General features: G+C 52.3%; 1 protein-coding gene across 4 annotated transcripts in view; it reads right to left on the bottom strand.

Annotated features, from left to right (window-relative positions):
• TFDP1 (transcription factor Dp-1) overlaps nucleotides 1-17,890 on the bottom strand; it is a 41,971-nt gene extending 24,081 nt beyond the window's left edge. Inside the window, exons 1-2 of one of the 4 annotated variants that reach the window (XM_049099192.1) lie at nucleotides 17,820-17,890; nucleotides 17,126-17,200 (exon numbers count right to left, since the gene is read on the bottom strand). In XM_049099192.1, the coding sequence (XP_048955149.1) occupies nucleotides 17,126-17,137 (12 nt within the window). In that variant the 5' untranslated portion in view covers nucleotides 17,138-17,200; nucleotides 17,820-17,890. Of the gene's footprint in view, nucleotides 1-2,953; nucleotides 2,996-9,553; nucleotides 9,834-17,125; nucleotides 17,201-17,729 lie in introns of those variants that run through there. The other 3 variants (XM_025441093.3, XM_049099191.1, XM_035704532.2) reach the window with 3 other exon arrangements.
• Between the last annotated feature and the right edge of the window lie 8,628 nt (nucleotides 17,891-26,518).

The raw sequence follows: 26,518 nt of genomic DNA, 5'->3' as shown, positions 1-26,518 counted from the left end.
GCCTACACATGTGAGGGACTACCTGCACAGCCTTGGAGCCCAGCAAAGCTTCCTGGACTCTCCAAAACCCCAACTTCCCAAAGAAACCAAGGGACCAAGTGTGTGTGCCCAGGAGGACAATGGCAGATTGAGGCCTGGCTGGGTTAGAAGATCACTGGCCAGGAAGTGGGTGAGGAAGACTTTCCACTTGCCGATGGAGCCCAAAACAGACTGGTCCCAGCAAACAGGCTCCAAGTGCCCCAGAGCCACAAGACACCAAGTACCTTGAAGCGAGGACCTAGCTATAGCAGGAGAGTGACTCAGTGCCCCCACAATGACAGCAGCACCTGTCAGACAGCCCCAGACACCCCCCTCCCCGGCACATCACCGGCGCTGCCAGCTCCTCCTTCCCACAGCCCCAAGGGCTCCTCAATCCCATAGATGTGGCCCTGAAGGCCCTGTCCACAATCCTTCACACCAGAGCAGATGCATGAGTGGACGCTGGACAAAGACCCGATGAGAACAGGGCCTGACTGCCCTCACGAGTCTACCCCGGTAGGACTGGTGGGACCCAGCATCTGCCCTGATCTGGTGCCACTGCACGTGCCGCTCTGGCGCTCACTGGCCGTTCACTGGAATGCCAAGAATGCTGCCACCCCTGTCCCATAGAGATGGCGCTCATGGTTGGCACAGCAGTGGCACAACCCTAGCAACCCTCACAACCCAAAGCAAGAACCAAGCTGGGAAGCCCCAAGTCCCCCTGGGGAACACCCAGTCTGACTCGAGCTATAGGTCAGAGCAGCCCGTCCTCCCTGGAACAGAAGGGCTTCATCTTCCCCCACCACGGGCTGCCTGCAGTAGCACCCAATGGGCGGCCTGGGCGGGAAGAGACCAGCACAACCTTTTCTGGAAAAGTCTGGGAATGGATGAAGAGGCCAGTCCCTACCAGTCTCAATGTCAGGACCCAGAGCTGAGGAGCCACTGGAGAACCAACGGACAAGACATAAAGGAAGGCAGCTGCAGAGCCCAGAGGATGAAGGAGCCACACAAGCACTGGACAAGAGACAGGTCCCCCACAAGTATCAGGTCTGCTCCGTGATACCAGGAAAACCCTCACATGAACCCTGAGTGCTCATGCTCGGTCAGATTCCTGTCTCTTGTACTCCCAAAGAGCTCGTGTAAAAGGGGGGCTGGGAATTTTAATATGGGCGGTGCACCCACCACCTGTGCAGCAGGCCGGGCCCAGCCTCACTCTGTCCCGTGAGAGCCCAGTGATGGGCAGTGGCCAGGCACAAAGCGGCTGCAACATCCAGAGCATACTGTCCCAGCAGCACGAGTCCAGATCTCAGGCTGGGAAGACCCTGTCTGACGCAGTTTGCCCTTCACTGTTAGACCAGCAGCACACAGGCCACCACCACCAGACGCTGGCAGCCCCCCAGGTGCGACAACGCCTGGAGGCTATAGGTGCCATTTCTGGAAATGCACTGCCTCTGATGGGATCATCTGCCCAGAGCTGCCAGGTCAGGAAAGACACACCTGTCTTATTCCCAAGCCTGGTTTTCAGTTCGGAGCCTAAGAACCACAGGACAACAAATCTGACCTAGAAAGAAGCTAAGCAGCTGGCAACCAGCTCCTGTGGACGCCTACACTGTCCACACTCAGGACGGTGACCAGTTTACCCCACAGCAAGTCTTCCAGACACAGAAATGATCTGTTTGGAGACAGAACATGTGTCAGAATCACAAGAGGTGCGAGCTTGTTTTTCACTAACAAAATGAGAAAAACAAAAACACTACTTTTAATGCTCTTGTTCACGGGTGATGTGGAGAACAGCTTGTACCCCAAGCCTGGGGGATGGTGACCAACATATGAGACAGAACTGGGAAACCACGGGCCCCAGGCACTCTGCTGGGGCTGGGGCGTCAGGCTCCAGGAAATTGCCACACCATCAGGCAGACCTGTCCTCGCCTGGGGGCGAGGTGGGAACAGAGATGGCGAGATGGTATGCTGTGTCCCACTGTGGGTCACCAGGAGAGGTGACAAGGCCCGTGGGTACAGCTGCCGTGGAGGCCAGTGCTTTGGGTACACACTTTCTGGTGGCTGCAGAGCCGGGCAGTGTCTCCACTGCAACCCAGCCACTCCCAAATTCTGACCCACAGAAACCCTGCAGGAGAATAAACATTTACTATTATTTTAACCACTGAGCTTTGGGGTCCTTTGTTTCACAGCAATGACGACAGTGGTCAATCGTTTTGCTACAGAACCTAAGGGAAAAAAAATGCTTCTTTTCATCAACTGGGAAGTCATTCAATATATTTCTGAAACAAACTTTAACAGTAGCACACAGATTTGGCACAAATTTCCTGGTGTAAGACCACTCATTGCCAATTATCAAAGACAAACAGCCATGACCAAAGTAACGTATCTAGGTTTCCTGACCTCAGACAACAGCACCTGATGAGTGCGTCCACAAGGAGCGATGGCCTGGGAGTAAGCGAGCCCTGTGGTGCCCGGCTGGCAGGATCACCGCTGACTACTCAGGCAGCAGAGGCCTGGCAGCTGCGATACCAAGCAGGACACTCTTGAGGCCAACTGGCTTCCCTGTACGGATGACCTACACTGGCTCCAGTGCTGGTTCATCCTGCCCAACTGCCCACACTCACAGCACAACACAGTTTCCACATGAAGCCCAGGCCCCACCCAGCTCGCATCCCCCAATTCCGCTCTCTGTGGAGAGACACACTTGAGTGCAGCAGGCTGTGCAGGTCTACTTCATCTGGAGGTGCACAGCCCACGAGGGCTGCACCCCTCCCGTGCGCAGCAGGTACAGTGGCCCACGACAGCAGCAGAAGCGTGAGGACAGAGTCTTTATACTCAAAATGCAAACCTACCCTCCAGTAAGAAAAACACCAAAATGCTAAATTTGTGTTAACACATAAACCAAAAGCAGAAGCACTCGTGTGCCACAACTAACCGTTTTTCTTACAAACATGGCATTCATCCTTTCATGTTTGTGCTACATGAAAACAAAACCAGCTGCTATGTTCTCATGTGGGCAACGAGGATCCCGCTCCCACAGAAAGTCACCAAGCCGCCTGGAGAGCTGAGCCAACTGCAAGGGCAGACAGAAAGGGGATTAAGACCACTTTAGATGATTCACAGAACGAGCCAGAAGTCACCAGGCTCCAGGCTTCAGAAAGTCCACCCATGTCCCTCCAAGCGCCCTCTACCCCCCACAAGGCGCGAGGGCCACAGCAAGGCCCTGCCTCATCCTGCCGCCCACCCTGGATCTCCTCCCCCTCCACCCACCCCATCATCGCCCCCTACCCCCATCCTCTCCCTGAAACACACCCCATGAGACAGACTCCCTCTGGGCGCCCGCATGACAAGCAGGACAGAGCCCCAGAACTCAGGGCCCGTTGGAGATGAAGCCTGTGACAGGGCAGCAGGGCGCAGCTCCCGGTGGGAGGGGAGGCCAGGGCTGCCTCACTGCCCCCCTCCATGGGCAGGCCCCATGCTTCCCACCACCTCTGCACACTTTCTACTTCCAAACAGGTTACCTACCACGGAATACAAGTCCCCACGGGGGAACAGAAGCCCCTTAAGGCAGGACAGAGGCCTGGGCAGACAACCCCCATGGCAAGTCCAGATCGAAGCGGTCCCCCAGCCCGGCACGGAGGCTGGGAAGGGCTGAGTGGTGGCACCCAAGCAGCCACTGTTAAGTCTCAAACAAATGGCAAGACGCTCCAACAGAACTTCACCTCCTAGAAGAGGCAGTAGGCTAGTCATTCAAAGACAGAAGCATGAAAGCACCCAAACGGGGCCAATGAACGGATGGAGAGTCAATGAGGACATGGAAACGTGGAAAAGCCAGCAGAGAAAGAGAAACCTACACACAGATCTCCTCAGGGACAGTCACACAAAACGTGGGGCACCTGAAGGAAGCTACAAGGGCCTTGAGAGAGGGACCACCCTCCTCTACTGACCTTGCCCCCAGCCCCCAGTGATACTCCTTACAGGGGCCCCTTTGCACACGCAGCGGTGGCCAGCACCCAACCACAGTATCAGAAGCACGTCTGGGCCGAGGGGGCATGGAGTGCTGCTGGGAGTGCCGGCAGGAGGCAGACACAGTGCTACCAGCAGTGATGGGTGTGGAAGAGGGCAGTGGAGTCCTTCCACAGAGGCCAACAGAGACACCAACTCCCAGGAATCACAGCACCCACGGGGCCACACAGGAGACTCCCTGGCTCCCTGATGGATACACGCCACAGCCACGGGGCAGAAACCTCAACACTGCAAATCATACCACAGAATGCCAAACGCTGCTCAACACCTCCCGTTTCAGGGGGGACCTGCAGTGGGACCTGGCCCTCACTCCACCCCATGGGTCCCATGTAGACCCTCCCTCAAATGCAGAGCCACAGGACAGGGCCTCCAGCACCAAGGACAGGGCAAGTCCAGTGGACACAGCGGACACAGCCTGCGGGCACCCTGCAGGCTCCCAGGGTGGGAGGTAAGGGGGAACCACCTAATCCCCTCTCCATGAGTGAGGCCTGACCTAGTGATGGGATCTGCAAAGGCCAGGTCAGGTTTCAGGAGCTGGGTCTTGCTGGCTCGTCTCTCTCTCCCTGTGTGTCTGTGGATCTCACTCCAACCCTCCCCCTCTCTCTCCCCTGCTGCTCCCTTGCTCTGGCAACACAAGCTACCCCGCAGCAGGCCCACAAGGCAGGGAACTCAAGGCAACCCCCCCACCGCAGCCCAGAAGTGCACGAACCCCACCACGGACCAGGTGAGAGAGCTCAGATGCAGTCCTGCCCACAGGGACCTCAAGGTATTGGGACTCTTCAGGTCCTAGACTGGAAGCCAGTGCAGCTGCAGCCAAACTGGACAATAGCAGCACACTTCCAGGTGGCCTGAGTGAGCCAAGAAACAAGAAACACTGACTGAGCAGGGCATGAGGACTTGCCTAAGCCAGAGCCCTCCTCAACTCTGCGCACTTTCCTGCCTTCCCCACCTGCCGCCAGTCCAGTCCTTGCACAGAAAGGGCACCACAGGAATATAAAAATTAGTGAAAGGGAATAAAGGGAAAGGAGAGTGGATGAATGAAAATATCAGTGAGGGTGACAGAACATGAGAGACACCTAACACTGGGAAACGAACAAGGGGTAGTGGAAGGGGAGGTGGGTGGGGGGTTGGGGTGATTGGGTGATGGGCACTGAGGGGGGCACTTGGTGGGATGAGCACTGGGTGTTATGCTAAATGTTGGCAAATCAACTCCAATAAAAAATTTTTTTTAAAAAAGGCACCACAGTAATCTCACAAAGCAACTGGAGGCAGCACACTACGCAAAAAAACTATAAGGTAGAGTTACAGTTTATCACATAAAAAACGGTTCCAAGTGGACAAAAGAATAAAGTAGAAATGATACAAGTAGGAGCACTATATCCAGCACCCCTGCCGTAAACAGCACAGTGAGCTGGCCCTCCTGCCTCCACCCAATCTGCCTGCCCCACAGAGACGCCAGCATACTTCCAAGGTTGCCCACAAAGTGCCACTGCAAGAGCCTGCCAATAAGGGTGCTTGTCCCAACTGTGCTTACAGAGGAGGAAGCTCCTGAAGACAAACTAAATGCCCATCAGCAGAACCAAAATACATGAACACATCCAAACAAAATACTAGCTTGACACTGACACGAATCGTTCACATCCCCAGACACTAGCTCTCCAACAATACTAACAAACTATTGTGCATTATTTTGGGTATTTTTAGAGATACACACCAGAATACTTAATGAGGAGGCAACATGTTTGTAACCAGCTTCACAATCACTCAGGCGGAGACACAGATAAACAGCCACAAGCAAGATTACTCAGGATGGGGATGGGGTGCAGGAGGTCACCACCATATTCTCTCTGCACTTGCACATCGGTCTCAAATGTTCCACGAAAGTATTATCTTATTTATATTTATAGTTACCAGTGTATCTAGGAGAAGCTGTGCAGTAAGACAGCAGGGAACAGAATGTGGAAGTTCATTTACATCAAACTGTACAATAGATGTGCAAGTTTAAACACACACCTGGGAGTTACCCCCGCAAATCACCACCAGAGTATTGACAGTAGAGTCACCTGGACTATGACTTTTAGTAACTGCTGGCTTTCTGCTATCCTTTCAGTTCTTACTGAAACACTAGTGTTCTGTAACTAGATAAAGCATAAGGCTGGATAAAACAAAGCATGTGGGGTCCCAAGGGTAACAAGATCTAGAGATGATAAGGGACGGGTAAGGATGCAGCCTAGATGGGAGGTCAGGACCCAGAGGGGGAACCACAGAAATGAAACCAAGATAGTAGAAGAGCCAATGGAGCAGAGGCCCATGTCCACAGACCAGACAGAGCAGGATGGAAGGTCACAGAATGCTGGCCCTGAGCCACAGGCAGGACAGTGGTGGCTGGAGAGTAGAAGGGCAAGTTTGAAGAGGAAAAGGAGCGGCTCACACCAGGAGGGCACTCCAGTGAGCTGCCATAAGAAACCCAGACTCTCAAGAGAGAGCCTCAAGTCCACGGTCAGGGCGACCCGGGAGGGAGGAGTCAAATTTGCCAATCCCAGTAAGTTGAGGGGAAAGGGTGAGGCACAGGTGAGATAGACTGGGGCGGGGCGGGGCGGGGCGGGGCGGGGGGGGGGGGGGGGAGGGTATTGTGACCAAGATTTCTGAAGTTTCAGTGAGCACGTGGGCGCTCTGCCAGGAGCCAAGTAGACTTGAGTCGTTCTTGCCGCCCCGGCCCCTAACCAGTCAGTACAGTTGAACTCAGCAGTGGAGGCAAACCTCCCAGCATCCCCCATTACTTGGATTCCACTCCGTGCAGGAACGCCCATACCCCTTGGCTTCAGCACCATCACTTGAGACACAGGATAAACTGTCTCCATCCACCTCTGCCCCACTCCACCCACCCAGCTGGACCCAAATGTCAACCAAATGCGGAATCAATGAACTACCATCCCCACCCCGCTTCAAAGAGCACAGGTAGCCAATTGCCTCCTAGTCACACCAAAACACAAGGTTCTGTGTTTCTCCCTGGATTTGTCTCTCTTACTCTCCCAGAGTTACAACCCTTCCTAGACACACGCAGCCAGAACCACAGCATCTGCTTTTCCTCCTTATCTGACTGCACTCTGCACTTCACCCTTTGCCTTTTTGCCAGAAAACTGTCAAATTTATTCTAGAGCATGCAAAAATACAAAGTCTCAGGAAGATATAACATGGCTGCAAAACAATTTTTAAATATTTGCCTACATCTCACTTTCTGGCGTTCCTGTAGCCAACCTGCTAAGCAGCTGCACATGTTACATACTGCATTTTCACACCTGCTGAGCAGGGGAGGCTGCTCACAGGGCCTGACAGGGTCTCCAAATGGCAGGTTGGGCTGCAATTCATCACTAAGTCACCCCCAGTACACCAGGAGTCCACCTTCTTTATAATGACAAGGTCTGAACCAACCAGATGGCCATACCGAGTGCTCTCTCCTTAACCAAAGTCCATGCTGTTGAACTGCCCCACACCCACCCTTCTGATGGGCCTGCCCCAGAGTCTGAGAGTTCCTGCAGCCCACCTCCCATGCAATTCGTCCAACTAGTCAGGGCAATCTGGAGAATGTGGGGCACACAGCTGTCTATGGAGAGACTGAGGGTGAGGAGAGGCATGCGGCTGGACGGGGCTGCAGACCCTGGGCGCCCAATGGCGAAGCAGCATCCCCTACACCCTGTCTCTGGCAGTCTCTGCCCCCTGCACCCCAACTCGGTTCCCAAGCTCAAGCCCTAAGAAGGAGCTGGTCCCTCAGCCACACCAGGAGGGGGTCCTCTCCCAGAGCTGACTGGACCAACTGCTTGCAGCTGCGGAGAGCGTCTACGAGGACCTTCTATGAGCTCCAAGTTTTTCAACGCCCTCCACCTTACTGTGAGAACCTGTCCAAGTGCTGCCAGACGGGGTGGGACATGTGATATGCCAGCCCTCTAATCTTTGCTGCCCTGAAAAAGGGACAGGACACTTGTCACCCTATTTACCAACGCGTCACCAAGCCCTGGAGAAGCCATGTGGGTCCGCTCAGAATCATGGCCTCTGTCCTGGTCAGAAATCATTTCCAGGAAATGCCCGTAGTCCCACGGCTCCATGTGGAGGGTGGTGGGATCCAGGCCTGCAGGCCTCTCCTGGGAGTAACAGAGCCCTGTCTGCTCATGGACCATCTTTATTTTACTGGCTAATTTAAAAACACGCTACTCTGACTTCTCTCTTGGAGAAGTTACTGCAGAGCACTTTCTCTCAGAAAGAACCCGACTTCCCTATCAACAAAACCCAAGTGACCAGAGCCAGGAGTTTCAAGAGGACCCCGGTCCTTCAAAGCCTCCAGGGCAGCTCCTTGGGGCCCAGGTGGACCCTCTCCTTTCCCAGGGGAAGGGGTGCTCTGAAGTACAGAGTGAGCATAGTTCCTACAGTCCACACGGAGGCACGCGTCACTCAACAACAACCTAGGATGCAAAGATGTCAGGGCCTCAGGCATCAGACACTGACCACCTCCTCAATGCTCCCACCCCCGTGCAGCTCCATGAAGGAGGAAGAGGGGGTATGTCCACAGGAGGATGGTATACTCAGGAGCCTCTACTTCCTGCTGGGAAGTGCTCTAACACCCAGGTACAGGCCAGCATTTCAAAGCTCTCTGCAGTTACAAAACCCCATGAGATTGTTTAATTTTGTGACTTCCCTCCTGCCCAAGCTGGTGCTCATGCTGGGGGAGGGCACATCAGGGCACCCCAAAACCAGGACAAGATACCTCAAGATCCACAGCCATCCTACTGGGAGGTTACTTAGACAATATCAAGGTAAACACTCATCTTTTATGCTGTATATCATTACAAACAAAGTAGCTAAATCCCAAAAAAGAACAGGTTTGAGAAATGCTGATGTACTAACAACAGCCAGGAACAAATAGCTTCTGGATGACCTGGGTTAGCAGGTTCACCGCATCAGAGCCGTGCGGGGCTTTTTTTTTTTTTTTCTTTCATGCAGGGCTTCATACGTAGCCCCCACACTCAGCCTCGGGACAAATCTACAGGATGATCTCCCACATAAATACCTCCCTCCCATAAACAAGGACTGAGGGTCTGTCAATACAGGTGCACTCAGATGTTTTCACTCAAATCCTCATTTTTCTGAAAATCAAATAAAACAAAAGAAACAGAAGAGCCCTCCGAGGCAGTCCAGGTCATTAACACTACTTTTTTTTTTTTATAAATTTATTTTTTATTGGTGTTCAATTTGCCAACATATAGAATAACACCCAGTGCTCATCCCGTCAAGTGCCCACCTCAGTGCCCGTCACCCAGTCACCCCCACCCCCCGCCCACCTCCCCTTCCACCACCCCTAGTTCATTTCCTAGAGTTAGGAGTCTCTCATGTTCTGTCTCCCTTTCTGATATTTCCCACTCATTTTTTCTCCTTTCCCCTTATTCCCTTTCACTATTTTTTATATTCCCCAAATGAATGAGAACATATAATGTCTGTCCTTCTCCGACTGACTTACTTCACTCAGCATACTACCCTCCAGTTCCATCCACGTCGAAGCAAATGGTGGGTATTTGTCGTTTCTAATGGCTGAGGAATATTCCATCGTATACATAGACCACATCTTCTTTATCCACTCATCTTTCATTAACACTTCCAGACAGAGGAAGGAAGATCTTGCCCCAGGCTGAACAGGCCTGATGGGCTATACTTATGTTGCACTGTCACAAGACTCAGGAAGTTACAAAAACACCAGCCACTGTCCTAAGCCTGGACCGCAGAGAGTCCTCAGGATCACACTAAATGAAGATGAACAAATACATATTAGCCAATCAAACACAGGACAAACATTTAAACTACCTAAAAACGGGGCACCTGGGTGGCTCGGCAGTTGAGCGTCTGCCTTTGGCTCAGGGCATGATCCTAGAATCCTGGGATCGAGAACCACATCGGGCTCCCTGCATGGAGCCTGCTTCTCCCGCTGCCTGTGTGTCTGCCTCTCTCTGTCTCTCGTGAATAAATAAAATCTTTAAAAAAAAAACAAAACAAAAAATCTGTTGCTAGAATGACAAAGGCAAACCTAAGCAAACCTACTATTAACATTTTCCTATGGAACAATGAACATAGGTTTAACAACCTTAATCTAAAAAGAGTGGATGTACATCAATAGGAAACAGACACTGGACTAGGAAAATGAGCTCAGGACATGCTCATCAATTCACAGAGAAACATGCTTTAAAAGGAAAATATTCAATCTCTATATCAAGAAATGCAAACTAAAACAAAACACAGATCCCGGGTGGCTCAGCGGTTTAGCGCCTGCCTTTGGCCCAGGGTGTGATCCTGGAGTCCCAGGATGGAGCCCCATGTCGGGCTCCCAGCATGGATCCTGCTTCTCCCTCCTCCTGTGTCTCTGCCTCCTCTCTCTCTCTCTCTCTCTCTCTGTCTATCATAAATAAATAAATAAATCTTTAAAAATAAATAAATAAAAAATTAAAACAAAACACAATTTAAAATTCTACCTACCAAATGGTACAAGTTTTCTGGGCTTTTAAACTGTGACCACCAAATTGAATGTCGTGACAATGAGCTCTCCTTTACCACCTGATGAAACTCAGTACAAACTGGCATAATCAGGGCAGCCCAGGTGGCTCAGCGGTTTAGCGCCGCCTTCAGTCCGGGGCATGATCCTGGAGACCTGGGATCGAGTCCCACATCGGGCTTCCTACATGGAGCCTGCTTCTCCTTCTGCCTGTGTCTCTGCCTCTCTCTCTCTCTCTGTCTCTATGAATAAAAAAAAAAAAAAAAAAAACTGGCACAATCATTTTGAAAAGTTATAATGTCTCAAAGACAGCACAGGTACGTGCACACATGCCTGCCCGTGGCCACGCACAGTTGCACGTCCAAGAACTTATCCCTGAAGTCATCACAGGTTGGCACCAAGCAGAGAGAAGAAAGCACTGGAACCCCACAGCTGGAGGCTGGGGACCTAGGGCGCGCCCACACAGTGGGATGGAGGAGCATCCCACCCTCTCCGAGTGGACATGGACGGCTCAGTGGGTGAGGTGGGACGCTCACGCTTGGCTGTGTGCACTCCTAAACACCTCTTTATTACTAAAACCCGGGAATACTACAAATACTCTAGAAGGCTGATGTGGTATCTGATGGACAGACACCAACACTGGCTATCACGTTCAGCTGAGGGAAGACACTCAAGTGGGCTGAGAAAGCTTTCTCTCCAAAGCAAAGGACTGGGGAGTGAAGAAATACTGGCTTGGATTTAAAATGATGTGTTTAGGTTTGCATCATCCCATTTCCCATTTTACGTCATGTTTTCAATGAAAGCCGACCGTCTACAACTCCCCAACATGCCGTATCCACGCACACGCACTAAATCCAGCATGGCCCTGAGGACTGCACACACCTCCCCACAAGACAGGCCTGCCACACGACACTGAGTCAGCAGGTGCCCAGGGGGTCCCACCTCTAATTTGGCCAGCACAGACACCCCATAGCCCAAACGATGCCCGCTCGGCAAGCACCTGCTGGGTGGCCCTACACCATCTCAGACCGCCCCCCCCCACTCTTCCCTGCAAACCCCGTCCCTCCAACAGACAATACAAAGTTGAACGCAGGAGAAGCCAGGTATCGATTCTGAATGAGAATTTCCTTATTGCTCTACATTTAGGTTTCAAACAGTAAAGAGAAGAGGTTTTCAGAAAGGTGGCTCAGGGTGCCTGGGGGGCTCCATCGATTGAGCATCTGCCTTCAGCTCAGGTCATAATCTCAGGGTCCTGGAATCGAGTCCTGCTTCAGGCTCCCTGCTCAGTGGAGCAACTGCTTCTCCCTCTCTCCTGTCCCTCCCCCTGCTTATACCTGCTCTGTCAAATAAATAAAAATCTTAAGAAGGAAAGGAGGGAAGGGAGGAAGGGAGGGAGGAAGGAAGGAGGCTCTGTGTGGAAAGCATCAAGGAGTCCACTGCCAGCCAGGCCGCACACAAATACCACAGGCCCATTTCCAAACGGCTCTGAGACAAAACAAGAGCACAGAACTGATAATGTGATAAAGACATCCCTTTTTTTTTTTTTTTAAAGATTTTATTTATTTATGATAGAGAGGGGGGGGTGGGGCAGAGACACAGGCAGAGGGAGAAGCAGGCTCCATGCCGGGAGCCTGACGTGGGACTCGATCCCAGGACTCCAGGATCACACCCTGGGCCAAAGGCAGGCGCCAAACCGCCGAGCCACCCAGGGATCCCCCCATTTTATCTTTTGAGTTTTGTGCAAGGTATTCATTCATACAACACCTGTTTTACAGCAAGATGCTCCACAGCAACACTTCTGATGGAGCTGTAGCTTTCTGCTTATAATCCCATCCCAGAGTTTTTCCAATGCCATTCCACACAGAAAGCCATGAATTCTGAAACATGAGAAGCCTATGTAAAAGCAAGCATGCCACCGTGGCCCTCCTCGTTTCATAACCTGCATGCACCCCACACACTCCCCTCTCCTGTCCGACACGATGTCACTGCTTCATGAAGGAGCACCGGACCCCACAACTCACTGCATCCAAACTGAAGGAAACCACGTTACTACTTTACCACGTTTATTTCTCCCACCCTCATTTCACCATGGAGGTCTGGGTCTGAAAACTCATACTCAGTACGTGTATTTTTAGATAAGCTCATTAGTCTCCTAGCAGTATTAAAGCAGGCCTCATTATATCATCCCTCCAAAACTTACATGGAACGCATTATTCCTTGGTCTTCGGCTCTCACATAACACTGGTTAAGAGAATTTTCCATAAACTCACAGAACACCAAGTGAAGTCACAGACCAGCTTTCAAAATGGAGGCCACACACTGCAGAGGGACTTACACACCACCTCCTTCACCAGGAGCTGCCACTGCACTGCCCTCAGTGCTCGGGCTCCCACCCCTGCAAGTTGCAGGGGTGGGGCCATGCTGGAAGGGCCACTGCACATACCGGCATCCCCCTCAAAAGCACCTCTGTAAGTTTACAGACCAAGTGGGCACCTCCCTGTTCTTCACAAACCTTCACAGCACTGGAAAAAGACAAGAACACAGTCTCCCCTCTGGTGCTCACGAGGGACTCGGGCTCCGCCTGTGACCTTGAGGAAGGACACAAACCCCTGTGGGACCACAACACACACACACCACATGGGCACACACATGTGCACGCACGCTACATGTGCACACACAGCTCACACACAGACGTGCACACCACACGTACACACACAGCAATGCACACGGCTCACACACAGGCACACAATCACATCAGATGTTTTCCCCTTCCTACTGCACACAACGGCAACTTCTCAAATGAGCATGTTTAAACAACAATTTCTCTATCTTCCCTAAAGTTGATATTTACATCTAGAGCCTTTCTCAGGGCTGAAAATGTAACTGTCTTCTCAGGCTGCTGAACCTCCCCAACTGTGATCTATAGCCCCGGGAACCTTGGTTGGCACAAAACAAAATTCAGATACCTACCTTCATGGATCAGTACATAATCTACATTTTTCACTTCCCAGGGTGATGAGACCCCAGGACGGAGGGACAGGTCCATGGCTGTGGAAACCAAGACCCACGGTGTCCCAGAGTGGCAACTGAAATGTCCCCATGTACCTTACCCAGTCAAGACTCTGCATGAAAGCCACGTCACTGCCCACAATGATCATCTAAGGAAGACCCCACGCTTCGGGGCTGAGCCCAGAGGGGCAGCCTACGTGCCACCAGGGGGTCCCATGGGAGCCCTGGTGGGAGACCCCAAGGCAGTACTCTGCTGGCTGCACTGACCCCTGGGTGTTGCCCCCAAGGCTGTCCAGGACTGCAGGAGGACCACTCTCACGAGGCGGCCAGTCTCTACAGCCAGAGGACTCCTGTCCCAGAGCCCAGTACCTACAATATTCTTAGATTAAATTCTGGAAGTAAACCCCAAAACTATTACTCATGGTCACTTCTGGGAGTGACAGAGTGGAGGATCCTGGTCACTTCCACACTGTGCTTTGTACCATCTGAGCTTTCTCTCCTCCACCCAAGTATGAATACTTAGACTTTGGATTTGTACCATTTGAATTTTTCATCGCCAGCATACAACCAACATAATCCCAGTAAATAAACGTCAAAGACCCACTCAGCCCTTGCCTCCCTGCCAGCTTCCAGGACACAGGCAAGAGGGGGTCTCCATCCTGACACACTGCCCCAGGCCACACAGCCCTTGGTCGGGCCAGAGTCAAGCCAGGGAAGCAGGAGGGCACACAGGGACCTGCCCACCAGTCACACACACTTCCAGGTGAGGAGACGCACTTGCAAAATGAAATACTAGCGATTCATCACCGAGGAATCGGGCTTATTTTTACGTGTTGTTAGAAGATGCAAGGGTTTTTTTAGCCAAAAAAAATGACAGTGTTTTGTCTAGATACCCTTTTAAAACATACAGAAATATTTATTTGTTCTCTAGAAACAGAAGACACAAGGTACAGTCAGTGCCAAAGCAGCTAGGCTCCAGATCCATGCTCTCCCCGTCACCCATTTCAGTGACAACAGCATTGCTTCCCCAGGGGCCTCCACCCCCAGCCCACCACCCCACCTGCCCTCAGTGTACCCATTCCTCCATCCACCCTCTACCCCTCGACCCCTGGCCGTCCCAAGCCCCCAGCCCCCGTCAGCCCCTCTGCCCCTCACTCCCCTCCTGCCCCAGCACTCTTGCCCCTTCCTCCTTGCCCCCGGCACCCCCCAACCCCTCAGTCCCCCCATGCCCCAGCACCCCCACTCATTTGCCATCTCCTGCCACTGCAAGCTTTATGAGAGCACCCGAATGGCACGGCTCACTCTCTGCCGGGCCTGGGCACTTGGCAAATAGCAAAGGATGGACAAGATGGACGTATGAACAAAACAAGCAGGTCAGCTTCGACGCAGGAATTTCCACCTTGTCCCCATGTGCTGAGAACTAAGGCAGATGCACCACACACAGAAACCAGCGGGCCTTGCTCATGTCAATTCCGTACTGAGACATGCCTCCAACAGGATGAGCAAAAAGATACCGATCTTCCCAGAAAATGACATCAGGCCCCTCCACCGGGCACAGTTCAGGGGATCAGCCTGCAGCAGTGGTCTGCATGCCCAGATGCCTGCCCAGCGCCACAGCGTGGCCCCCCAGCTCACAGGTCAGCATGGCCATTGCCACCCCAGGCCTGCTGCCCTCCCTAGGCCCTCTCTAGCTGGCAGCCCCCTCCCTCAAGGGCTGACTCCTGCCCTTTAAGGCCTGCCCACACCCACCACCCCATCACTCCCAGTCGACACACTCAAGCCATCTAGCGACCCCAGCCGGTGGGTGGTGTCCCTGGACCTCCCTGGAGGTAGGAAGCTACCACACCATTTTCCCCGTATCCTCTTGACCAAAATCTGCCTGGCTGACCCCTTTTTGTCTTCCTTCACTGTGACCCCACCCCCCAGAACCTAACTGCAGCCCCCTCCAGCCTTCCAGCCCACCCCCCTCAGCTCACAGGGCTCACCTCCCACCCCTGCTTATGGGCTTTGACCTTCCACTTAGCTCAAACTGCAGAGCCACTGTCTAAATTAACTACTGCTGCTTCCCCTGACACTGGCTGCCAGTCTTCTTTCCAAACTCACATATCATACCCCTACTTAAAAAAAACAAGGCGGCCAGAGACAAGGCCGAATGCCTTCCCGTGGACCACACTCCCCATTCCAACCCAACCCACCAGCCCTGGTGAACCCTGGTTCCAGCCATACCTGCCGTCCACAGCTCTCAGGACAGGGAGGCACTTCACTCTGCTTCTTCTCACACCGTTTCTCGGCCTGAGCTACCCCACCCTCCAGAGTGTCACTTTCCACACTGCAACAGACGCCCCAACCTAGCTGCAGGGACACTGTGCACTTTGCAGAGGTGGCCTCTGTAGAAGTGACCATTGGAGGAGACAGCAGATACCACCAGAGGCTCCAAGAGGCCTCCATAGTCCATTAAGGAAGAAAATAAACGGGCCTCCCCGGAGCGCACAGCCCAGAGCACCCGGCCAACAGAGGCTCCCGCTGAGACGCCTACTTCATGTTACTGAGCATACACCGCCGGCCGGGCATCTTTGGGGAATGAACACCAGAGACCAGGGCACAGTCATCAACAAACATGACCAGAGGTGATAACCTCAACCTCCCCTTGTGTACAGATTATGACTTTAAGTCAAACCACAGCACACAGGGTGCATGTACATACTCACGTGCTCTCTGCCAAGGAAACCCAGAGCTGGAGGGCAGGAGCCTAACAGCAGTGCATGCCCAACAGTGGCTGGGCACGGGGCATGCCTTCAATGAAGCTTTTTGAAAAATGGTAAAATGCCTGAAATGATGGCTTAACACACATGGCTGGGTTCCGCAGAGAGGAGACACACTTGTAGCGCATCTCGGGTTTCAGGGAGATGCAGGTCCTCTGGGCTTCGTCTCCAACTCTCTGCAACAAATACTGAATAGCCGCGTCCTCAGACAACAGGGCTTTCTGAGGAGCCCTACGGGGCAGGACCACCCCAGGCCGGCCGACATCACAGAGTGCGGCAAAGAACCGCACCACCCCTCCAACAGGCTGTTTTGGGACCTAGATGCCCGTTTCTTGGTACGAGCTTCAAAAAGTCATTCGACATATTCCACGTTCCACGGTTTCACGACAACTACGGGAAAAGCTAACGGAGAATTTTTCACATTTCAATAGTCACCAAATGGCACTTTTCTGAAGCAAAAGAAACGTGGCCAAACTCCCCACAGACAGGTGCTCAGGGAACACGCGTGCATGACCAGCCGCGGCCCCACACAAATATTCAGCGGCAGAGGTTAGCACGGCCCGAGGGCTCCAGGAGCCGCTGGTGTCGCTGAGGGGCCTGCGGGCTGCAGGGGACCCCGAGGCACCCCCCGCCCCCCTGGGCACCCCCGAGCCCCCCAGCCCCGCCAGGCACCGCGGGCACCCCCAGCACCCCCGGCTCCTCCGTGCGCTCCAGGGCCTGCACCGAGCAGCCACGGGAAGCAAGGGCCGTGGCCGCCGCACGCAGCGCGCGTACTTACATCTTTGGCCATGTTACCAGATCCGTGAGATCGATGCTATGGATGTTCACCCCCCACAGAAGAAAACTGATTTTTCTGGTAAGAAAAACGGAAAGACGAGAAGGGATGAGTAAGAACGAAAACCCGGCAAAGAAGCTCTCAACGCCCCCAGCGCCGCTGCCCCGCGGCCCGCCCTAGGGGCAGGGGCCGCCCCGCCGCCGGCCGCAGGTACAGCCTCCCGGTCCGCACAAAGGCCCGGCCCCGGCCCCCGCCCCGCCCCGCCCGCGCCCCGCCGTGACAGGTGGGCTTCCGGCCCGCGGGCCTGTCACCCGCCGCCGCCGCCGCCTCCCGCGCCTCCCGCGCCTCCCGCGCCGGAACCGGCAGTCGGGTCAGCGCCGCCCCCACCCCGCGCCGCGCCCGGCCGACCCCGGCCCCCGCCTCGCGCCCCGCCGGGCCCCCCGCGCCCCCGCCCCGCCCCCGCCCCGCCGGGCCGGGCCGGCCGTGAGCCCCCAGGGCTGCGCGGGCGCGGGGGACCAGGGGCCCGGGGCGCACACGCGGCGGGACGGCGGCGGCACCGGGGCGAGCCCCGCGCGCCCGCGCCCCCCGGGGACCCCGGCGGCCGCACCTGGCAGGCTCCGGCGCAGACTCGGGGGTCCCGGCGGCGCGCTCGGCCCCGGGGTCCCAGCCCTGCGAGGCGCCGGCGCGCGGGGCTCACCCTGCGAGCGGGCGTCGGGCGGCGTGACGTGCGCGGCGCGGCGACGTGACGTGTGCGGCGGGCCGGCTCCCGCAGCGCGCCTGCGCGCCTTTTCGCGCCTTCGCCGCCCTCCTGGTCCTCCCGCCGCCGGCCCGCGCGCCGAGGGGGATGGGCCGGGCGCGGGCGCGGGTGCGGGTGCGTGCGCGCGTGCGCGCTGGGCGCGGCCGGGCCGGGGCCGGGGACGCGAAGGCCGGCGCCGCGAGGCTTGGTGCGCGCGCCCGGAGAGGGGCCCGAGGTGTGCGCACACCTGGAGGGAGCCGCGAGCGTGCCCGGGCCGCCGCGCGCACTCACCGAAGGGCCGGAGGAGCGCAGAGCTGGGGTGCGGGGCCGGGTGTCCGTGCGCAGCTGTGCGCGAGGGAGAGGGGAGGCCAGGTGTGTGCGTGTGCACGAGCGCATTGGCGGGTGTGCGCGTGCAGGCGTGCACGCCCCAGGAGGAGAGGGGCGGAGGGGTGTGCACGCACGGGTAGAGGCCAGCCGCGTGTCTGAGTGGCTGTACGCACAGCGAGGAAGAAAGGCCGCTGGGTGCACGCGCGGGGAAGCGCACATGCACCTGTGTGCAGGTGTCCTCGTGGGACAGAAAGGCAGCTGGGTCTGCGCAGGGAGAACACTTGCCCATGTGCACGGGTGTGTGCACGCAGCATAGCAGGCCCCGGCCGCCCAGCGCCCCCCTGCCCCTGCAGGGCCGGCGGTCTTCACGCCCACACCCAGCCTACACCTGATTCCCCACCTCCCGGCGGGGCGCTTAGGACGGAGGCCAGGCAGCCTGTTTGCTCCCCATTGCTGACTGGGCCCGGTGGACCCTGAACCCTGGAGACTGGTCCTCCGGGGAGCCCCCCTGCCACCTGCAGAGCCAGGGCAGCATTGCTGGCCTCACACCCCACCCCCCATTCCCCAGGCTAGGGACGCAGCAGAGGGCGGGCTGGAGTCCAAAGTTCAGGGCTGCTGGGCTGTGTGCGGTAAGGAGCAGAGCGAAGGCCTCTCTGTCCACCGCGGGGGTGGCTGTGATCCCCTTACACCCCAGGATGGTGGTGTCCACTCCTGCTTCTCTGCCCATGGGCCACTTCTGCTGTGAACCCTGGACTCGGCATCGGTTTCATGAAGACAGCAGATCTCTGCACCTTCTTTGGGCAGATTAGCACAGAATGGGCACCAAAGAAACAGGTGATGGGGGTCACAGGGGAGAGGCCAAATCCCTCACAGTCCCGCCTGCAGAATGACCTTACTTCTCTGCAGGTGTGGCTTATACTGCTCTTGGCCCCTTGGTAGGCCCCTACCTAGGTGACTGGTAGGTGACTGGTAGGTGACTGAACCGGCACCCCCCATGTTGTCCTAGTGGTCCTGTGTCCCAGCCCATTCTCCTCGCATAGCATCTCTTGATTTTTGACTATATTTGAATATTCACCCCCCAGGCAGCAGCTGGAAGCCCCAACCCCAGCCCTTAGATCCAAGTGCACAGGGCAGCAAGCCTGCCTCCTTAAAAGCTGGGGGCTCTTGGGATCCCTGGGTGGCGCAGCGGTTTGGCGCCTGCCTTTGGCCCAGGACGCGATCCTGGAGACCCGGGATCGAATCCCACGTCGGGCTCCTGGTGCATGGAGCCTGCTTCTCCCTCTGCCTGTGTCTCTGCCTCTCTCTCTCTCTGTGTGAGACTATCATAAATAAATAAAAATTAAAAAAAAAAAAGCTGGGGGCTCTGGAAGACACAGGGTTAGAATACAGGATCTTAAACCTCTCCCCACAAGCTCAAGATTCTACTGGTCCAACAACATTCACACGGGAGAACTACTCTAATATTCTAAGTGATGTCTGCACAAGAATCACTGCAGTGAAATATGCCAAAGTCGCAAGAGTGGCCACAGCAGTGACACAGCTCCAGAGGCTCTGGTTTACTTGGGAAAAGGGGCAAAAAGTTGGTTGGGGCTTTTATTTTTTGCCTCTCTATGGTCAAATATTTCTGTATTAAAAGTTAGCAGAATTTGTAAACATTTTTGGTTGAAGATCCAAATATTTTCGGCCACTGCCCTGCCTTGAAGTCTCTAGACTGGAATGCAGAAGATGCACCCTTGTGATGAGTTTGTCAGTGCAGGCATCCACCTGACCCGCCAATATCCACTCCGCATCTGCGGCACGGGCTCAGGACCCTGACTCAGCGATGCTTTTTTTTGGTGTTAACCCATCCCCATCTCCATGGCCGGCGTCCAGCCCTGTATCATCGTCCACGGTACTGTTCTGAGTCTATTAGAACAAGGTGATTAGGTCCTTCCTGGGAAAAGTCGGCATCTCCCTAAAGATCCCTCTTCCTGTGTGTGCCTGCCCTGTTGAGTCTTGGGGTGATACAAATCCTTACCCCTACCTCACCCCATTCATTAAACTGTCCTTTAAAAAGAGAATGTGTTCTAATCCCTTGAAAATTGAAATTCTAAGTATTGTTAAATATCTGACTTGCCTTTGGTACCCTCTTGATGATACTAGTCCTGTCTCTAGCTATTTCCTGTTTCCCACCTTCTTGGGTCACATCATGGTGATGTCAACAGGTGGGAAGACAGGGACGGGGACGTGCTTGTGGAAGTTATGTAGGAGAATGTTCCTAATGTGGACAGGTGACATTTTCTCTTTTGGTAAAATAGGCAGGCATTTTTAGAAAACTTTCTCTTGCTTATCTGTGGGTATGATGAAATATCAGTAAATCAGTGCTTGCTTGACCTCAAGATAAATCCCAAATCCCTTGACCTCTATGGAGAGGCCACTGCTTCCGAGCCCCATTGACAAGAGACATTCTGCAGCCCCCTCCCCACCACCTAGACACATGTAGACATCCTTGCTCTTCCTTATGTCATGATTCATGATTCGCTTTGAAAATTTCTGGTCATGCGGGGCATCCCTGGGTGGCTCAGCAATTTAGTGCCTGCCTTTGGCCCGGGGCATGATCCTGGAGTTCCAGGACGAGTCCCACATTGGGCTCCCTGCATGGAGCCTGCTTCTCCCCTCTGCCTGTGTTTCTGCCTCTCTTTCTCTCTGTGTCTCTCATAAATAAATAAATAAAATCTTAAAAAAAAAATTTCTGGTCAGGGACCCCTGGGTGGCTCCATCGGGTGAAGCATCTGCCTTCTGCTTGGGTCATGATCCCAGCTCCTGGGATCAAGTCCTCGTCAAGGCCGGGGGTGGGGTGGGGGGGGGCAGTGGGGGGCAGGAGGGAGGGATCCCTGCTCAACGGGGGTCGGCTTCTCTCTCTCCCCCTGCTTGTGCTTGCTCTCTCGCTTTTTCCCAAATAAATAAAATCTTCAAAAAAAAGAAAAATTCTGGTCAAATTCAAAGTCCTCCTCTTGGGAAAAGGTCCAGTCCAGGACCCTCCAAGCATTTTCACACATTTTAAAAGATCTGCATGATTGTGTGCAGCTGAAGCCACCATCCTTTGGAAAGTACGCCTCAGATCTGACAAATTTCTCCACCTCGGCATCTGAATCACTCAAGTGGACTTCACCAGCCTGTTTACTGTTCAGACCCTGTTCTTAGCCCTTCTCCTGTGGTGCTCTCTGGCTTCTGCAGTGGAAGATTCCCCTCTGTCCCATTTACATCCACAATTCTTCCGAAGGGCTCCTTCTGTGAGCCCACACCGCCCTGGCTAAAATGGCAACAAGATTATTTTGTACGGAATCCTACAATGGGAGGTGGAAATACCCCCGTTTCCTTCCTCACAGGAAGGGAAAGCAGGACCAGAGCCCACGGCAGTGTTGGGCAGCGTGACTTTATGTACGACAAAATGCCTTTGGCCATTTCTCTGCTACCCGCCAACTTATCTCACAGATTCAGAGACCGGCCTTGCAGCTCACCTGCCACAATGAAGCTGACACGAAGGGCAGTCAAATGGCCTTGGATACATAACCTCAGCCTCTCTGATACTCCGATTCCTGTAGCTGAGAAACTGATAGAAGTAGAGTTCCTTGAGAAGAAGACAAACCACAGTTTCAGTAGTTTTGAATTCCTGCATTCCTTACCCAGCTCTGAGACCTGATACTGTACAGATGAACAGATAGAGGGTTGCTGTAAAGGGACAGGCAGGTTCACATACAATCTGGGCTCAGAAGCGATATGCAGGAAACAAGCAGGGCTGCCCACCTTGACCTGGCCTAGTCAGCAATGTGCAAACTGTGCCTCAGAGACCAGAATGGAATTGCAGTTCTAGAGTCAAAATAGGATACAGAAGCTAAGAATGGGTCGGCTTCCCCAATTCTCTGACTTCTGGCGGTAGTGACTCTCAGGCTTCCCCGGAGGTGGAGGATGGTGGCACCCACCTCCTGCCAATAGTTAACAAGAACAGATTTCTTAAATATAAGGGGTTACTTTAGATGCCAGCTTCTGGAATGCAAGTTTTGCTACAGAGAGCTTTACCAGAAGACACTGAGGATCCACAGGGGCAGGGAAGACCAGGGGTCAGACCCTAGAGCCCAAATCCAAGGTGTTGGGCCAGGACACGAAAGAAGCAGGTATGGGCAGCTGGGGCAGGAGGCCTGGACACAGGACAGCTTTGGGCAAGCGTTTCTGGCAGTGGCACCCAGGCCGGACACCAGAGAGACCTCAGTAGGCTGTTGAGAGTGTTCTTTGTCCCTACAGTCCCTGAAACCTCCAGCGTAACATGTACCTAATCTTTCTCCAAACCAGGTTTACAGTCCTATAGCTAGAACACAGATTCCTTTGGAGAAAACCATTTAAATTTTTGGTTTCAGGGCACCTGGGTGGCTCTGTTGGTGAAGCCTCTGCCTTGGGCTCAGGTCATGATCCCGGAATCCTGGGATTGAGTCCCATGTTGGGAGTCGGGGAGCTCCCTGCTCAGTGGGGAGTCTGCTTCTCCCTCTCCCTCTACCCCTCGCTCCTAGCTGGTGCTCTCTCTCTCTTTCTCTCTCACTCCCTTCCACTCTATCTCAAATAATAAAATATTTTAAGAAACTGAAAATAAGTGGACACCCTCATAAGCCATTGATGGGAGGTTGGAGGAGCATGGCTTCTCAGTAAGGTAACTGTTCACTATGACTAATCCCGACAATGTCATTAGAGACAACGCTCATGGATGGACTCATGACTCTTCCACCAAGCCAGCTCCTCCGTTCATCCCCAGTCAGGAAGTGAACTATATCCACCCGGTTGTTCATACTAGAAACCTAGATAGAAGGCAAATACCTCATGCGCTCTCAGGAACTAAAACAGTCACCAATGTGAAATATCTTGGCTTCTTCTCCTTCCCATATCCTCTGCCACCCTCTATCCCCACTACTGTCCTCCTCACTGAAGACTACAAAATAACTCCTCTTGTTCCTTCCTCCAATGTCCTCCCACTCAGATCTCTTATCTAGTCAGCAGCCAGAGTGATATTTTAAAAATGGATGATCATGCTACCCCCTGCTTAAAATGTCTCAGTTTGCAACCTGCTTTTGGGCTGATGAGAACCTAGAGGCACTGGATTAATGGACTCTGAGTGAGACTCCTTTTCAACACGCTGCTACTGCCGGCTCACACAGGTAGGGTGTCTCTGTGACCCAACCCTGGAGAAGGTTGCAAGCGCATGGGGGATGAACGTGTGTGCTGATCACCAGGCCAAATTAAGTCCAAGTGGTCTGCAGTGGGGTGCAGGGCCTCTGAGTGCTTGTGGCCTTCTGTTGTGGTGTCCTGCCTGCTGAGCAAAAAGTACAGAAAGTTCTCGTATACCCTCTGCCCTGCACCTACACACAGCGTCCATCACTATCCAAACTGCACCAGACCAGTACGTTTGCTACAATCAGCGAACCTACATTGATACAGCATAATCACCCAAAGTCCATGGTTTACACTGGGGTTCGCTTGTGGTGCTGTACGTTCTATAGTTCTGACAAGTGTATAATGACACGTATAGAATCGCACTGGTCCTGCCCTAAAAAGCTTCTGTATTCCACTTCTTCATTTAGCAATAATAGCGCCTCAGATAAACCTCATCGGCTATGATACTGCAACTGCACAAAGCTTGTATTCCACTTCTTCATTCTCCCTCCCTATTACTCTTATCAACTACTGACCTGTTCACTGTCTACAGTTTTGGCTTTTCCAGAATGTTACATACTTGGAACCATTGAGTACATAGCCTTTCAGACTGGTTTCTTTCACTTAGGAATAAGCAAGTTTCCTCTGGTCTTTTCACTGCTTGATAGCCTATTTATTCTTAGCATTAAATAATATTCAATCGTCTGGATGTACCACAATCTATTTGTACATTCATCTACTGAAGGACATCTTAGTTGCTTCCAGGGTTTGGCAACTATGAACAAAGCTGCTGCAAACATGTATGTGGAGTTATCGTGTGGACATGTTTTCAACTCATTTGGGTGAATATCAAGGAGCATGATTGCTGGGTCTTATGGTAAGAATATGTTTAGTTTTGTTGAAGACCGTGAAACTGTCTTCCAAAGTGGCTGTATCCTTTGCATTCCCGTCGGCAATGAAAGAGAGTTCCTGTTGCTCTTCATCCTTATCAGCATTGGTGGTGTCAGTGTGGGATTTTGGCCATTTTAACAGGTGTGTAGTGGAATCTCATGGTTGTTTTATTTTGCAATTTTCCTAATGACATACGCTGCGAAGCATCCTTTCATTTATGCTTATTTGCTATATATGTATTTATTTGGGTCTATTTCTGGCCTCTCTATTCTGTCCCATTGATCTATTTTTCTGTTCTTCTCCTAATACGACACAGTCCTCATTACTGTAGCTTTACTGTAGGTCTTGAAGATGATAGTGTCAGTCCGCAAACTTTGTTCTTCTCCTTCAACATTGTATTGGCTATTCTAAGTCTTTTACCTCTACATATAAATGTTGGAATCAGTTTGCCAATACCTACACAAAAACTTGCTGGAATTTTTATTGGGATTGCACTGAATCTATTGATAAAGTTGGGAAGAACTGACATCCTGACATTATGAGTGAGACTTTCGATTCATGAACATGGATTATCTCTCCACTTATTTATAGTTCTTTGTATCTTTCATCAGAGTTTTATAGTTTTTCTCATGTAGATTTTATACATATTTTATTATGTTTATACCTAAGTATTTCATTTTGGGGGTACTAATGTAAGTGGTATTATTTTTTTTTATTTCAATCTCCACTTGTTTGTTGCTGGCATATAAGTGAGTGACTTTTATATACTAACCTTATATCCTGGAACCTTGTTATAATTGCCTATTAATTCCAGGGTTTCTTGGCAACTCTTTTGTATTTGCTACATAGACAGTCATGTCATCTGCAAACAAAGATAGTTTTATTTCTTTCTTACAAATCTTTATATTTTTTTTCTTCTTCTCTTTCTCCTCCTCCTCCTCCTCCTCCTCCTCCTCCTTCTTCTTCTGTCTTTTTTGCATTAGCTAGGACTTCCAGTATGATGTTCAAAAGGAGAGCTGACAGAAAACATTCTTGCCTTGTTATTTTTTTAAGACCTTATTTATGAGCAAGAAAGAGAGAGAGCTAGCATGAGCAGGGAGTGGGGGGCAGAGGGAGAGGGAGAAGCAGACTCCTTCATGAGCAGGGAGCCCAACATTGCAGGACTCGATCTCAGGACCCTGGGATCATGACCTGAGCCAAAGCCAGATGCTTAACCCAGGCACCCCCCCTTATCTGTCTTTTGTTTTTTGGGGGAGGTATTGGCTAGTAGCTGTGTCATACAGGTGGCAATATGTTTATTCAAGATGTCTTGTGAAATGGATGCCTCAGCAACCAGAAGCTTAATATCAGATGCATGGATAGAGGTAACTGCATGATGAGGAGGTGACTGCATGATGGACATGAAGGAGGGCACGTGGTGTGATGAGCACCGGGTGTTATTTAAGATGGATGAATCACTGACCTCTACCTCTGAAACCAAAAATACACAATATGTCAATTAAATTGATTTTAAATTTTAAGCTTAATATCATGCACTTACACTACAGTGTCTTTTAAGGAGTTAGTTCATTTCGTCTGGGTTATCACATCTGTGGGCAAGGAGTTGTTCATAATATTCCTTTCTTATCCTTTTAATGTCCATGGGATCTGTAGTGATGTCCCTTCTTTCATTTTTTATATTAGTAATTTTTATCTTCTCTTTTTTTTTCTTAGCTCTGCTAGGGGCTTATGATTTTATTGATATTTTCAAAGAAACAGCTTTTGGTGTCATTGATTTTCTCTATTAATGTCCAGTTTTCAACTGTATTGACATCTACTCTAGTTTTCTTTATTTACTTTCTTCTGCTTACTTCCAATTTAATTTGCTCTTCTTTTCCAGTTTCCCAAAGTGGGAGCTTACTTAGGTGACTGGTTTTAAATCTTTCTTCTTCTCAACTCTGTGCACTCACTGCTATCAGTTCCCCTCTAAGCACTGCTTTCACTGTGTGCCACGAATGAGGTAGATTGTGGTTTCATTTTCATCTAGTTCAAAATACCTTTAAATTTCTCTTGAGATTTCTTCATCCATGTGTTATTACAAATATGTTGTTTAATCTCTACGTATTTTCAGATTTTCCAATAACAATCTGATTTCAAAATTTATATTCAATGCCAATACCTTGTAATATCAAGACAATCTTGAAGAACACTACTGTTGAAAGATTTGCACTACCAGATCTGGATGCCACATTAGCACAATTAATTGGGCTCCCTGCATGGAGCCT

This window comes from Canis lupus, chromosome 22 (genome assembly GCF_003254725.2).
Source record: "Canis lupus dingo isolate Sandy chromosome 22, ASM325472v2, whole genome shotgun sequence".
In the NCBI taxonomy this organism is placed as follows: Eukaryota; Metazoa; Chordata; class Mammalia; order Carnivora; family Canidae; genus Canis; species Canis lupus.
This window is presented reverse-complemented; position numbering and strand designations above follow the sequence as displayed.